This window comes from Cataglyphis hispanica, chromosome 13 (genome assembly GCF_021464435.1).
Source record: "Cataglyphis hispanica isolate Lineage 1 chromosome 13, ULB_Chis1_1.0, whole genome shotgun sequence".
Classification (NCBI taxonomy): Eukaryota; Metazoa; Arthropoda; class Insecta; order Hymenoptera; family Formicidae; genus Cataglyphis; species Cataglyphis hispanica.
The window spans coordinates 6,836,186-6,853,327 of record NC_065966.1 but is presented as its reverse complement, the minus strand read 5'-3'; the positions used below and the strand labels follow the sequence as shown (position 1 = coordinate 6,853,327).

Below are 17,142 nucleotides of genomic sequence, written 5' to 3'. Positions count from 1 at the left end.
TATATACATATATATATATATATATATGATATGTGTGTGTGATGTGTGTGTGTGTGTGTGTGTGTGTATTTCTATAATTAAAATTCTTTTAAATGCTTTAAATCAAACAGAGAACATGCTCAATGAACATTTATTTAAACGATATTGAATAAAAAAATTAAAATTCTGCGAAAATTATATTTCTCAATCAATTTGCAACTATCTATTCAACATCCTGTTACTGTAATACACGAATTTTAATAATCAGAATAAAATGTAACATAATATTTTATTTTACAATAATTAATATATTTTCAATGATTAATATTTTTTATATAAAATTATATAAAATTTATCAAATATTACTTAATATTTTTTGAGAATATGAAAGTGATCAAGTAAAAATATAAGATGTCTTATAACTATCTTATAATATTTTTACACCATTTTTTAAACTTAAAATAGAAAATAGTAAAGTCGAAGATCCTAATACAAAGATATCAACAATTATTGAGTTATAATTTATTCAAAGGAATAATATTGTCTAAAAATTGTGTAATACACTCAGGTTTCTAACTATATTTATATGCATACTAGGATATCTGTCATCTATTATTATCACAAATCAATTAATATTGATTTTTCTGGCATGATTGATTTTGGTTTGCTGTTTCTTATTCTATATCTGTCACTATGTAGACTGTGGCAATTGATATTGACAAGTTGATTATTAATAGTAATAGTTAACATTTGATTAACAGCTGATTTGTAAAAGTAATAATAGACAAATTTCAATATGCATGTAAGTATAATTATAAAGCAAAGAGCTTATAATTTTTGTTATACCATTGGCCAGTTTTAATAGCTTATAATTCAAAAACTGATTGTGATCTGAACATTTTTGTATTAGAATTTATTCCACTTTACTTTTAAAACAAGCATTAAAATATTATACAATGATTAAAGTATTATACAATGATTGTGGAGCATTCTATACATATATAATATAAATAAATTAAGTTTACTGTGAATAATAACTTATTCCTCTATTAGATATTGTTGATTAAACAATACTAAAGCCAAAGAGGTGACAAGACAACAAATATTTTTTTACTTACTGTTATTAGCCATCAAGTTTTCATGCAACTTGTCCCTCTGATCTTCCAAAACTTCTCCCAGATATGTCGCCACTTTACGTGTTACTTGTTCCACATATGCATCAAGTTTGCCAAGGTCATCCGATAAACCAACCAATTGATCCAATGTTCCAACTTTTAGATCCGGAATATGAAATTTGTAGTTCACTGACAAAGAATGCTGTTTAGATGTTAAATTGTTCATAGTTTCCCATGTCTGCTGACAAGTTTTGTCTCCTGGTGCGGATATTAGCCAGTATTCTGTCATTTTTACTAATATATCTTTTTATAAATAACTTTTTAATATACCTGAAACAACAATATTATATTCTCAGTAATTTTATCTATAAAAAATATGCAGAATGTTCCAGGTCAGGTCAATGAAATTTCAGGATCTTGCAAGAAATTGAATTTAGAACAAAAAAATATCTATCGCTAAGTATACTTCGTTAAAAAATTGCAACTAATAAACTTCCAAAAATCATATTTCTTGATAATTTTTAAAAATAAATTCGAAACTTTTCATTTATTTGAAATTGTAACAAATCTGATAAATAATTAAATAACAAACTAAATTATATTAATTTCATTGAATTCAGACAAGGAGTTCAAAAGAAAATAAACTCAAAACAATGAAGAAAATAGAAACTTGAAAAAGCCACCTTTCGATGATCTTTATGTAAATATTATATTCATAGTGCAAATATTGCAAATAAATATAAAAATGTTCTTATTAAATTTTGATTGTAACTAATTATACTTACAGAGACTTTATTAACTAGAACTTTTTAAAAATATGTTTCGAGATCTGTGTTTATAGAAACATTTTTGTTCCAAATTCAATTTCCTACAAAACTCTGTTTCATTGACCTGATCTGGAATACTCTGTATAAATTGTACATAATAAAAGTACAAAACTGAAGTTATTGAAATATAAATTTCATAAATTGTGCATAATTTTCTTTTCTACTCATAAAAATATTTATAAAAAAATAAAGACAGTATTTCCATATAAAAATTGAAATAAATATATCTGCATAAGAATATAATTTATATTATATATTAAATTATTTAAATATATTATAAAAATAATGGCATAATATGTATAACATAACATTATCCACAAATAACTGTAACTATTAACTATTTTTAATTGTTATATATTTTGATAATAATGTATAATTCTCAGATATTTATAAATATAAATATTATTTATACATATCACAATACAATACATATATTAAAATTTAAAGCAACAAATTATGTTTTTATATTTGTAGATCTTAAAAATAATTAACATGCTATATTGTGTAATATATTACACAAATAAATAATTCTAAATATGTCGTGTGTTAGTCTCAATAAACATAAAACTGATTTTTTCTAACCACTTGCTATTATCATGTTTGTCATCTATCGAGGCATCAAATGCATACCATGCCACTTGTATTTGCGCGATTTCCGAAACAGTAAGCATAATTGTCAGATGGAAGGCACGTAAAGTGAAATTAAAATAAATTTGTGCAGATTACTGAATGCAGTATACTCAAAAAGGGGGTGTGGCACGAACGAATATATTGTTTGCTTAATGTTATATAATTAATGTGTTTTCCACGTGACCGTATATATGAATGGCGCGCTTAACAACCTGCTACCAATCAACATTAAAAAAAAATTCCATGTACGCTATGATGCAACGTACAAAAAATGGCACATTTTTAGATGAATTTTTCTACTAGTATATAAATTCGACAAAAGAAACATCATATCAGAAAAAAGATGTCTCAAGCTAATTCAATGGCGTCGGTGAACATCAGATTCGCTTTCGAAATCAATAATAAGGCACGTCGGTGAAATATGTATATAATGATAAACAATTATATTATATCTATGTTGCGAAAAAGCCTTGGCAAAAAAATTCATGAATAGTACTTAAATTAGCTTATAACGCCGATTAATAAAATTGACAGTTTGACAAAATTCACAGTATTGACAATGATTGACGCACGATTGTCGATGGTAAAATGAATATAATAGAACGTACCAGCGGGAAATCGTTTGGAGTCTTGTTACGTTGTCGTTAATGTCGTCGATGCAGTCAATCGTCAGATCGGTGCTTTTCGCGGAAATTTAAAAGATCTCGCTAGCTGGTCGATACTGCACGCCGACGACAAAATCAGCAGAAAACATTGTGACTTCTCACGTGATGACAATTATGTGCTGCTGCTTGCGTCTCATTCGATAACTAAACTGTGAACTAAATGCTGTCAGCTGACTCGTAAGCTAGTCGACACACAGTGGCACAACATAAATATACATAGTAGTGACACTTCATTGTCTCGATGGACTAATGGAGAATTTTCACTGTGTCCCACTATGGTCCGTTCTACAATAGATCGTATGTCGTAAGTTATGCCTAAGCAAATTAACCAATCACAATCGATTATTTTTGAAATTATCGATTACAATTGATTAATAGCGTACTCGATTTGTTGACTTTACCCGACTCTGGGTCGAGTCGAGTCAGATCTCAAGTTCGATTTGAAACTCAATGACTCTAAACTATCATGGCGGAAAGCGGTTTATGATTGGTTTTGTTACGTCTCAGCGACACTCTTTTTCTCTCTATATCTCAGTTAGTGAGAAAAAGATTGCTCTCTATTTTTATAGAGCAACCTGCTTCTCCCCCAGGGACGCCGAGAGCTAGGACTAACTTAGTGGATCTAGAGGAATGATCTGGGCGCGGAACTAGTTGGTTACTAGGAAGTTTTACTAGGTATTTTAGGGATATGGACGCAACTAGATATATGTAATTCGAAGGTTAATCAAGTTTAAAGAATAGAATTTTAATATTATAATAAAAGAAAGATATCGATTATGTATCTAAATATCTAATATATTCATCTATGTTCAAATGATTTTCAGTTAATTGATATTTTAATTGGGAGCGTAGATCACGAGAAGAAATTGTTAAATTATGTTGCTAACTTTCCTTAACATGTGTTATATTTTGATATAATTGGTTTAGTAATATAAATTCTGGAGTATACATAAATAGACCAGTAGGGTCACTTATTAGATAGAGATCGTTATTAGTTAAGTTGATTTTTACGAAGTTTTATTCGTGAATGTTTTTGAATGTCTTTATGAAATCTATGAGAGAATTTCAGGCGATTTATAAGGGCTAGAGAGAAAAAAAACTCTTTTACAAGATATTATACGAGGTTTTGATTTACTAGTAGAATGTTTAAACTGAGATAGATTAAAAATGCATTTGACGCGTTTCTTTATGCCGGATCTATGGTTCCATTTTTTACGGCAAGCCCGCTTGTATTGCGGATTCACCATATGCAAAGGGCTTATTACTTAAGATATATATATATATATATATATATATATATATATATATATATATATATATAAATTAGAAACCATACAAGAGTTAGAGAATTAAGATTCGAAAAGAAATATTATAATAGAAATTAAGAGTAATTAATAAATTGTGGACACTAAATAATAGAGAGTTAGTTAGATCGAATTAATTTATTATGAGAATTGTCTAAAAAATAAAGTCTTTTATTTAATATCAATACTTGATTATATTATGACTCTAAATTTCTGATAGAAAGAGAAGGTTTAGAAGAGAGGTCGAATATCGCCAGGGGCACCGTAATCAGCGCTCGGCAACTAAGTTCAAAGATTGGGTTGTGTTCAAAAAATTAAATAATAAATTTGATTTCAATTTAATCTCCTGTTGTCATTTCTTGTGGAAGGTTTCTAAATCGATAGGAAATGCCGCCAGGGCACTTTGATCAGCGCTCGGCAACTAGGTTTAAGGGTTATATCAAGAATTGAAAAAGAAAAGAGAAGGTCGCCAGGGCACCATAAGCGCTCGGCAACGAAGTTTAAGGATTATATTTAGAATTTAGGAAGAAAGGAGGGAGTCGCCAGGGGCACCATAAGCGCTCGGCAACAATAGATTTTCGGGAAAAAGAGCAAAATGTTGCAAGATTAAGTTAGGTTTAAATGACAACAGTAGTGTATATTTTGCATGGAATTTATAAATCTTACTTAGTATTGATATTATGGGGGTGTTTTAAAAAATAGTAAGATAATAGATTAAAGTTGACTGACTGGAAACTGTCAGCAACTTGCTAATGCTTGACAGGGGATTTCTTATTATTTAGAGGATGAAAAGGTAATTGAATAATGTTAGGGGTTGTCAGTCAATTGAAATAAAGTTTCTAATATTTATGGAAAGACGGGGATTTATAATAATTGTAAATACTTACCATGATGCGGCAGGAAAATCCTTCCTTCTGCTCAAGTTCTGGTCGTACTCTGTTAGGCCCTTTTCTCGTCCTTTAAGACACCTCGGTCGTGGATGAGGTAGGCCGGATAAAAATACACAGACGTATGCACAAAGTTTTTTATTATTTCTTTAGTTTTACACAACTTCAACACTGAATCGACAGTAATAACAATTAATATGTTAATCGAAATTGTATAGCGAATAGTATCGAATACGCGAACAATGACCAGATGCAGAACTAATGAATGATTTGAGAATGAGTTCGTGAGTGAATGAATTTAATAATGAACGAATAATACGGAGCGAATACTTGTACGAAATAGTAATGAAATAATAATGAATAATGCTGACTAAGAATGAATGCTTGAAGATCTTTTTATTGAATGACTCGAATGCTTGAATGTAAAAATGAATGATTCGATTGCTTGAAGACCTTTTAATTGAAACACTCTGAATGCTTGGAGACTTTTAATTGAATGACTCCTTGAGGTTCGAAATCGCCGGCTTATATACTGTCGAAACAAAGGGTTTTCGAGCCGTGTGCAGATCACGCGTTGCGCTCTAGAATGTTCTTAGGATAATTCAGTGGAGGACGTCGAGAAAAAAGATTTTTAACAACAATTCTTCTGAGAATTGTCGATCGATATGTTTATCTGACTATTGAGTTTCGGCGCTCGTGGTCGTAGCCGTCGCGAGTCCGTTCGACTTATCGCTCGCAATATCAGGTTTCACTGATATGAGGCCTCTTATGAGCATTTTTTTCAGCTTAATTAATATTTTATAATATAAAATATTAATTAAGCTGAAAAGAATACGCATAAGAGACTTCATATCAGTGAAATCCTTAATAATATGGTTAATATTTATGCTTATTAATTTATGGAATCATTTGTTCTATTTATTTCAGTTCTGATAACAAGTTAGCAATTTACATAGGGTTATGGCATTCTATAATTTAGAAAATAAATATTTTAGATAACTTATATTTAGTTTTTAGGCTAAAAACCATATGGAGCTAGAATGATAAGTGATTAATGAAATTAGTTAACAATTGAAATAAAAGTAAATGGATTAAATAATTGTTTTATATTCCATAGGTATTTTGCAGAGATAAAAGCGGTACTTAATTACTAGCTAAAATATAGGTTTTTAAAAATTGGCAGGACGTTACACCTCCCCCCTTATTTAAGAACAAATTACGATGTTTTCGTAGTGATTTATTCGAGATCCTTCAATCGGTCTCTTAGATTTTTATAAGCATGATTTTCAGAATCATCTATCTCAATGGTTGCTGATTCGATGTTGGCTCCAGCATTTTCGCTTATTTTTAAAGAATAATCAGTCGCTGGTGGTTCTAGGGACAATAAGGGTGGCTCTTCGGGTGCAGAAGGTGGTGATATGTCGTCCTTGTTGTCGTCGTCTTTGTTAATTGGTCCTCGTGCAAGATAAAGTAACAAATGGGTGAGAGAGCTCCAGATCGCTCCCAATAAATGTAAACTCCATCCATAAGCAGTATGTAGAGCATATCCATAAATAGCAGTATCGACAACGATTTTTATAATGCGGATGACTACTAGGATTCCAAATATACCGGCGGTTCTGCAACCGCCGGTATATTTGGAATCCTAGTAGTCATCCGCATTATAAAAAATGTGACAAATCCATTCCATAATTGAGAAGCGGCATCTCAGCTATTTTATTGAGAGAAGCTTTGTCTAGCAGATTGTACATGGAGACTACGTTCGTATCGATGGAATGGCCAATGAGTCCTCTAGCAATTGTATTGAGGAGAGCAGGTTTCTCTGCAAAAAACATAATGTGGTTCCTCAGCTTTTCTATATTCTTCTTGGAATATATTCCGCTGATAGCAAGAGATGTTAAGTAGTCCCAAGATAAAGTTGTCAATGATCGTAATTGTTAAGGTGGTAGTTGTCTTACTTGCGGTTCAGGTGTAAATTGAACCCAAGTATCTTTGATGCGATATATCGTAGGTAATTCGTAGCTGCACTCTCTTTGATTTCCGAGTTTGATAATTACTCGAGATTTAGGAGTAAGAAATAAGGAAATATTACGTACAGTTACTCTGCTGTCAGTTAATTCTGTGTAACATTCTCCTATCCTTCTTACTGTGACATCTACAGGTATGCATTTGACAATATGAGTAACTTCTCCAGTGGTGACTGCCATATAGCCTGGTCTCTTCATAAGTCAATATGCGAATTCGTCTGGTTGAAGAATAGCAAAAGACAAGGCATTAGTTATTACTTGTCTTTCCAGTTCGCATTTTTGTTGCATGACATTATATATCGAAAAACCTAAACAGAACTTCGTTATATAGCGAAAAACTTAAGCATTACGTCGTAATATCACGAAAAACATAAGCAGTACGTCGTTATATACCGAAAAACCTAAGCAATACGTCATTATATTGAGAAAAATCTAAGCAATACGTATCTAAATTTAAGTAATACGACGTTATATAGCGAAAAACCTAAGCAATATTTTGTTATATATAGAAAAACCTTAACAATACGTCTTTATATAGCGAAAAATCTAAGCAATACGACGTTATATAGTGAAAAATCTAAGCAATACGTCGCTATATAGATAAAAACCTAAGGAATACGACGTGAAAAATCTATGCAATACGTCTTTATATGGCGAAAAATTTAAGCAATGCGTCGTTATATAGCGAAAAACTTAATCAATACATCGTTATATATCAAAAAACCTAAGCAATACGTCGATATATAACAAGAAACCTAAGAAATACGTCGTTATATAGCAAAAAACAAAAGCAATACGTTGTTAAACCTAAGCAATACGTCTTTATATAGCGTAAAACCTAAACAATTCCTTGTTATATATCGAAAAACCTAAATAGTACTTCGTTATATAGCGAAAAACTTAAGCATTACGTCGTAATATTACGAAAAACCTAAGATATACGTCGTTATATATTAAAAAACCTAAACGATACGTAGTTATAAAGCGAAAAACCTAATCAATACGTCCTTATATTGGGACAAACCTAAGCTATACGTCGTTATATAGCGAAAAACCTTAGCAACACGACGTTATATAGCGAAAAACCAAGGCAATATGTAGTTATAAAGAGAAAAATTTTAGCAATGCGTCGTTATATTGAGAAAAACCTAAGCAATACGTCGCTAAATAGCAAAAAACCTAAGCAATACGTCGTTATATAGCGAAAAACATAAACAATACGTTGTTATAAAGCGTAAAACCTATACAATGTCTCGTTATATAGCGTAATATCTTAGCAATACGTCATTATTTAGCGAAAAAGCTAAGCAATAAATCATTTTATAGCAAAAAATCTAAGCAATATTTCTTTATATTGCCAAAAACCTAAGCAATACGTCGTTATATATTAGAAAACCTAAGCAATATGTCGTTATATAGCGAAAAACTTAAGCAATACATTATATAGTGAAAATCATAAGCAATACGTCGATATATAGCAAAATATCTAAGCAATACGTCGATAAAACTAAGAAATACGTCGTTATATAAAGCGAAAGACCTAAGCAATACGTCGTTATATAGTGAAATACCTAAGCAATACGTCATTATATAGCGAAAAACGTAAGCTATATGTCGTTATTCGAAAAAAAACCTAAGCAATACATCGTTTAATAAAGAAAAACATAAGCAGTACGTCGTTAAACCTAAGCAATACATTGTTCTATAATGAAAAACTTAAGAAATACATCGTTATATAGCGAAAAACCTAACCAATTCTTCGTTACGTAGCGAGAAACCTAAACAATATGTCGTTATATAACGAAAGACATAAGCAATACATCGTTATATTGCGAAAAACCTAATCAATACGTCGTTATATAGCAAAAAACCTAAGCAATACGTCGTTAAACCTAAATAATACATCGTTATATTGCGAAAAATCTAAGCAATACGCAATACAGCAATCTAAGCAATACAAAAGCAGATCCTACCTGCCATCCGGCAGGAGGACCCAGCGGAATTACCCCCAAAATGGGGATATGCCAAACGCGGGAAAAAACAACCCCAATGATTCCCAACCAGCCCATGGATAGAAAAGAAACCTCTCAACAACAATTAATAAAATTATTAATAATATAATTAATAATTATAAAATATATATTAATAAAAAAATAAATAATTTTAGGGGGTTATTTGTTTAAAAAATTAATAAAAGGATATTTTATTTAAATTTTTTGAGAATTGGGGAATAATTTTAATGTTTAAAAATTAATAATTATAGTATAAAAATATGAAAAATAATGAAGTTTATTAAATTATGTTAATTGAATAAATTTTTTTAAAGGTTATTATTTGATTTAAAATATAAACAAATTTTTGTATAATATTTTGTATATATTTTATAGAATTTAAATAATTCAAATAATTAATATTTAATATTTAAAATAATTAAATTAATGAAAATTAATATGAGAAATTTAAATTTAATTATTAATAAATTAAAGTGCCAGCAATTGCGGTTAAACTTAAGATAAAAATAAATTTATAATAATCAATTAAAATTATATAATTATAAGTAAAGTAATAAATTAATTTAAAATTTTATTTATGGTGAAATATGGTAAAATTAGGAAATTATTCTTTAAAATTATTTATTAAATTTATTTAAATAAATTTTATTAAACATTAGAATTAGATACCCTATTATTTTAATGAAAAAATTTTGATTAAAATAGTAAATGTAGAAACATTAAAAATAATAAATTTGGCGGCAATTTATAAAATTAGAGGGACTTGTTAATTAATTTGATGATCCACGTATGGAAATAATTAATTTAAATATTTTTATATATTGTTGTTGAAAAATTTTATTAAGAGGTATAAATTAAAAAATTTAATTTAAATTAAAATTCAAATCAAAATGTAGAATAATTAAGGTTAAAATGAATTACATTTACTTTTATTAAGATTAATAAAATTTTAAAAATTTTGTGATTATTGAATTTAAATGTAAACTTATAGAAATTTATAAATTGAATTTTATTTAAAATGTGTACAATGTGTTGCCCGTCATTTTCATTAATATAATTTGTGAGAAAAGTCGTAACAAAGTAAATATATTCTAAAGTGTATTTAGAATTTAAAAAATTTTAGTTTAATGATAAAATAATTCATCATTTACATTGAAAAGATTAGCATTATTCGATAAAATTTTAATTAATAAAATAATTTTTTTTGTTAGATAAATTTTTATTGGTTAATAAAATTATATTAGAAGAGGTTTATTTATAAATAAATATAATTTAATTTAGTTTAAGTATATAAAATAAAATAATTATTTTTATAATAACGAAAGTAATGTAAATGGATTTAAGATAAATATTAAAAAGAAAATTTAATTTATTGTACCTTTTGTATCTGGGTTTATTAAATAAGATTTTAAGATTTAAAATTTCTCGATTTAAAAAGAGTTAAATAAAAATGAAAATTGATGTAAAATAATCATTTTAAATGTTTATTTAGAGAAGATATTTCAATCAGTTTTTTTGATATCATCTTCATTCTTTATATAAATTTAATTTGAATATAACGAATATGTGTGATTTTATTATTGATAAGTTAAGTTACAAAATTTATATTAAAAATTTATGGGATAATCTATAAATTAATTTAAATAATATTATGATGTATATGTTTATAAAAATGTTATTAAAATTTTAAATTTTTGAAAAAATTTAATAATTTATAAAAAGAATTATTATCTATTAAGATTTTTATTAATAATTTATATTTAATGGATTAAAAAAATATTTGTAAAAATTAAGATTGTAAATTAATAATGATATAATTAGTATAAAAATTTTAAAATAATAAAAAATTAAAAAAAATTATTGTATATTTATTTAAGGAATTAGGCAAAAATAGATTTATTATTTAAAAAATAATAAGTTTAGAGTTCACCTGTTTAATAAAAACATGATTTTATGATATTAGTATAAGATCTGTTCTGCTCAATGATTATTAAATTAAATAACCGCAGTTTTTTGACTGTGCAAATGTAGTATAATCAATTGTCTTTTAATTGAAGACTGGAATGAAAGAATGAATAAATTTTTATCTGTCTAAAATAAAAAATTACAATTAAAATTTTAAGTAAAAGTGCTTAGATAATATTATGGGACGAGAAGACCCTATAGAATTTTATATAAATTTTAAATTAATTATTAAAGAATAAATAAATAAAATTTAAAATTATATTTTATTGGGAGTATAAGTTAAGAGTAAATTAATTTAACTTTAATTTTATTAGTAAATTAAAACAATAATATTTGAAAATAATGAATAAATTTATTAATTTTTAAAAAGTAATAAATTTATAAAAGAATTAATTACCTTAGGGATAACAGCGTTATCCCTATTTTTTTAAAGTTCATATTGAAAAAAATGTTTGCGACCTCGATGTTGAATTAAAATAAAAATTAAATGGAGAAGTTTAATATTTTAGTCTGTTCGACTATTAAAATTTTATATGATTTGAGTTAAGATAGGTGTGAGCCAAATCGGTTTCTACCTATAATTGTAGTTAAATAATTTTTTACAAAAGGACTAATTATTTGAAATAATTTTTTTTATAATGTTTTTATAATGAATAAAATTAAATATTTAAAAATTATAATTGAAAAAATTATTTTGGCAGGTAAGTGTTTTAAATTTAGAATTTAAATATATATATAATTAATATATATAATTTAGAAACGTATAAAAGTAATAATTTTTATAAATGAATTTATTAATTATACTAAGTTAAATGTTTTGGATTTAATTATTTTATATTATCTGTTAAGATTTATTGTCTGTTATAAAAAAAATAAAGTAGGAATAAAGTAGGCCAAATAAAGTAGGAATTATTGGGATTTTGCAACCTTTTAGGGATGCAATTAAATTATGAAATAAGGAATTATTTTATGTATATAAGTCTAATTATAATTTATTTTATTTATGTCCAGTATTAAGATTTGGCTTAATGTTAATTATATGAATATTATTTCCGTATATTACTAATGTATATTTTTTAAATTATTCTGTATTAATAATATTTTTATTTATATCTATTGGGGGATATATTATAATTTTTATAGGAAGATCGGCTAATTCAGTATATTCTATGATAGGATCTGTATCTCAAATACTATCTTATGAGGTTAGATTCATTTTAATTATTTTAGTTTTAATAATTTTAAGTGAAAGGTATTCATTTTCAGATTTTTATAAATATCAAATTTATATTTGATATATAGTAGTTCTTTATCCATTATTTATAATTTATTTTATTAGAGTTTTAGCAGAGCTTAATCGAAGGCCTATAGATTTTATTGAAGGCGAATCAGAATTAGTTTCTGGATTTAATATTGAATATTTTAGGGGGGTGGGGGTTTACATTAATTTTTTTAGCTGAATATGGAATTAGTTTTTTTAGATTTTTAAGAGTAATAATGTTTACAGATTAGTTACAATATTCAAATATTTTAATGTTTGTATTTGTAATTATAATAAGATCAATAGTAATTATTATACGAGGGTTGTTACCACGAATACGATATGATGAATTAATATATTTATGTTAAAAAATTACTTTACCTTTAGTTTTAACCCTTTGCGCTCGAGCGGTGCCTCTCAGGCACCACTGCATGTGATGCGATAACTCGAGCGGTGCCTGAGAGGCACCATTCAAATCGATGTGTTTATTTGTGTTTGACCTAAGGAATATCGCTTGGAAGATCTACTTGGCCTTTTATAGATCATATTACGAGGTGTCTAAATGTCTTATCTCGGGTGATTCTCTCGTCATAGGAGATGAAAGTTGTACCGCAGAGTGTTTATGTCATGGACACAAGCAACCTTCACAGCGGGCGATAGCCGATAGGGCCACCAATATATAAGTCCCAGCCTATGCGTGAATGGCTTATCGCCGCGACGTTTAGTCTGCGGCACTACTTTCATCTCCTATGGCGAGAAAATCACCCTGTACTTGCGACCGCGGGTAGGACTCTGTCTTCGACATCAGTTCGAACTCAGCCTTTTTTTAATAATAATAAATTTTTAATAAATGTCTTTCATTAAGTTAAAAAAATATGTATAATGTTAAAATATTATAAGAGTTTAAAGTGTTTTATTGTGTTTAAAATTATTTTGAGTTAACAATACCGAACTCATGAAATAAGCGGGAGCGGCTGATTACTCTCGAGTTGCTGGTTCACACGACAGAAAAGCGCCTCGAGCGCAAAGGGTTAATATATTTATTAATAATTTTGGGATTTAAATTTTTTTTAATAATAATAATTTAAATAAATATATTTTTAATTTAATTAATTTAATTTAAATAATTAATATATTAATATATTAATAATTAATATAATTTTATAAAAATTTTAGATATTATAGTTTTATAAAAGTTAATAGAAAATTTTAATTTCTTTCTTATGGTTTTAAGTTATAAAATTTAATTCAAGATCATTAACTAAAATTTATAAATTAATTAATTTTTTAATAATAAATGATTATTTCTATTTTATTATTATTATTATAAATTATTAATATTTTAATTTTAATATTGAATATTTAATAATAATTATAAATAAATTATATATTTATATTTACATTTATATTTATATTTATATTTATATTTATATTTATATTTATATTTATATTTATATTTATATTTATATTTATATCTATATCTATATCCATATCTACAGGGTGTATCAAAACAAGTATAATTTTCGTAAAGTAAAAATGATCTTAGAAATCATTCAAGAATCACACTATCCTTTAAAGACGAACGATTGTTCTAAATCACCCCGCTACAGCGCTCGATCAGCTGCGTGCGTGCGTGCGTGCGTGCGTGTGTGTGTGTGTCTATGTATGAGAACTTTTACGCGTATTACATACATACATACACGTTTACACACATACACACACAACATTCTCTCCTCTCTCTCTTTCTGTGTCTCTCTCTGTCGGTGGTTATATAAAAAATATTTTCCTAGAAATAGTTTAATAAGAACATTAATTTTGTAGGTTATAGGTATAATTTGATAATAATTAATTTTTGAATTATATATATATATATATATATATATATATATATGTATATGTATTTATAAAATTAAATTAATTTATTTTTAATTTACAATATTGATGTTTTTATTAAACTATATAAATTTTGATTTAAAATATAAGTAAAGTAATAATAATTAGTTAATAAAATAGTAGAAAAAAAGGTAAATTAAATAAAGAATTTAAGGGAAATTTAATTAATGTTGATATTTTAATTTTTGGATATTTGTATATAACTATTTTAATTATATTAATTTTTATATATAAGTTTATATTGGTGGTATTAATAGTAATGGAATTAATAATTTTAAATATTTCTTTTATTATATATATAATTTTTAGATTAATAAATATAGAAATATATATAATTTATTATTTAGTACTTAGGGTTTGTGGGGGAGTTTTAGGTTTGACATTGTTAATATTAGTTGTTCGATTTCATGGAAATGAATTATATTATTTATTTAATATTAGAACATTTAAAAATTTTTTTGATTAAGTTTTTGATTAATAATAAGAATATTATTATTGTTATTAATAAAAATTTAAAAAATTTAATAAGGAAAATAAGTTTAAAAGCTTCATATTATTTATTAATATATACAATATTTATTTCATTACCATTATTAATTTATATTATTGAATTATTTAAATTTAATGGGTCATTAGATTTAAATTTAATAATAATAATAATAATAATAACATATAAGTTAGGATTTTGAGTTTATTAAATTTTATTTATGGCATGTTTTTTTTAATTGCCTATATATGTATTTCATGTATGATTGCCTAAGGCTCATGTTGAGGCTCCAGTTTATGGATCTATAATTTTAGCTTCAATTTTATTAAAATTAGGAAGGTATGGTATTTTGCGATTTATTGAAATATTTTATACTCAGAGAATTAAATATAATTATTTTATAATTAGAGTAGGAATTGTAGGGGGGTTATTAGTAAGGTTAATTACTTTAGTTCAAGTTGATATAAAAAGACTTGTAGCTTAATCATCAATAGTTCATATAAATGTTTTAATGTGTTCGATATTAACTTTGATAAAAATAGGAGTTATTAGAGGATACATTTTAATAATTTCTCATGGGTTATGCTCTTCAGGATTATTTTTTATAGTGAATTTATATTATGAACGAAGGAATAGACGATTAATAATTTTTAATAAAGGGATAATAAATATTCTACCTTCATTAAGAGTTTGATGATTTTTTTATGTGCTGCAAATTTTTCATTTCCATTTTCTTTAAATTTTATTAGGAAAATTTTTATAATTGTAACATCAGTTAGATGAGAGATTTTTTAAATAATTTATTTTATATTAATTTGTTTTTTTAGAAGAGCTTATTCTTTATATTTATATCCTTATATTCAACATGGATTAAACTATTTTGAGGAAAAATTGTTTTCTATTTATTTAAAAGATTACATTATTTTATTAATTCATATTTGACCTTTAATTTTATTAATTTTAAATTTAAGGTTAATGTATTAATTATAATTGTTTTTAAGAGAAGAATTTAAGTAGTTATAAAAATAAAATATTAATTTGTGGAACTAAAGAAATAATTTTATTGTCTTAAATAATTTTTAATTTGTTAATTTATTCATTTATAATATTAATGAGATTTATTGTATTTATGTTTATAAGATTTTATTTATATATAATTGATTTGGGAGTTATAATAGAATGATTATTGTTTTCATACCGTTCAAATGCCACAACGTATAATATGTCACCTCAAAAATCATTTATCAATTCAGATAAAGATAGTAACACACCATCTTCTCTTATATACTGTGCAACATCTAGCACATTACAAAATGATCAAAATGTTATTTCAAACAACAATAAAATCTTGGAAATCAACATCATCAAGAATATATAACTCGCATGAATCAACACATGACACTTTATATACTCAAAATGCATTTAAAAATAGTTCTCTAATTTATCCAATGGATTCATCATGCACATTTTCAAATGGTCAAGGATTAGTTTTAAATACAAATAATGTCATGAAATCAGCAATATCAATAGAACTCAATTTGAATGAATTAATCTATGATACAAATACTTAGAAAATACAAAGAAAACATTTATGAATCCAGAAAAAAATATCATCATGCCGACTTTATCGAATTCTGGATCATCATGTACACCTTTAGATCATGAACAATGCACTAATTCATCAAATTATTCAGGACTTTTTCCATGGACAGGTTTGTGATAAACGTATCTCTTATTACTTTTATATTGTTATATCTCATATCTTATATTGTTTTATCTCCTTTATTATATCGTTGTATTGTTATATGCATTATATTGTTACATTGTGATACACACACACGTGCGCTTATATATGTTATATATAATTTATACCATTTATAAGATAATGATATTATTCATTCTGTAATGAGCAAAGAGATATGAAAGTAGTAGAGCACTTATTAACCATGATGAAAACAGCTTATAAAGAACAAATTAAAATGAACATAGGAACTCCAGAAAAATCTCCGGTAATATATCCGAAAAAAATACTATTATAAATATTTTATAATTAATATTACTTTGATCACTATTAAAATTATTGGTTAATT

The 17,142-nt window shown here is 26.0% G+C and overlaps 1 protein-coding gene across 4 annotated transcripts in view; it reads right to left on the bottom strand.

Moving 5' to 3' along the window:
- The window catches only part of LOC126854247 (V-type proton ATPase subunit C), a 16,400-nt gene extending 12,996 nt beyond the window's left edge, over positions 1-3,404 (bottom strand). The window contains exons 1-2 of one of the 4 annotated variants that reach the window (XM_050600795.1): positions 3,160-3,404; positions 1,098-1,424 (exon numbers count right to left, since the gene is read on the bottom strand). In XM_050600795.1, the coding sequence (XP_050456752.1) occupies positions 1,098-1,383 (286 nt within the window). In that variant the 5' untranslated portion in view covers positions 1,384-1,424; positions 3,160-3,404. Of the gene's footprint in view, positions 1-1,097; positions 1,425-2,503; positions 2,695-3,159 lie in introns of those variants that run through there. The other 3 variants (XM_050600791.1, XM_050600794.1, XM_050600793.1) reach the window with 3 other exon arrangements.
- Between the last annotated feature and the right edge of the window lie 13,738 nt (positions 3,405-17,142).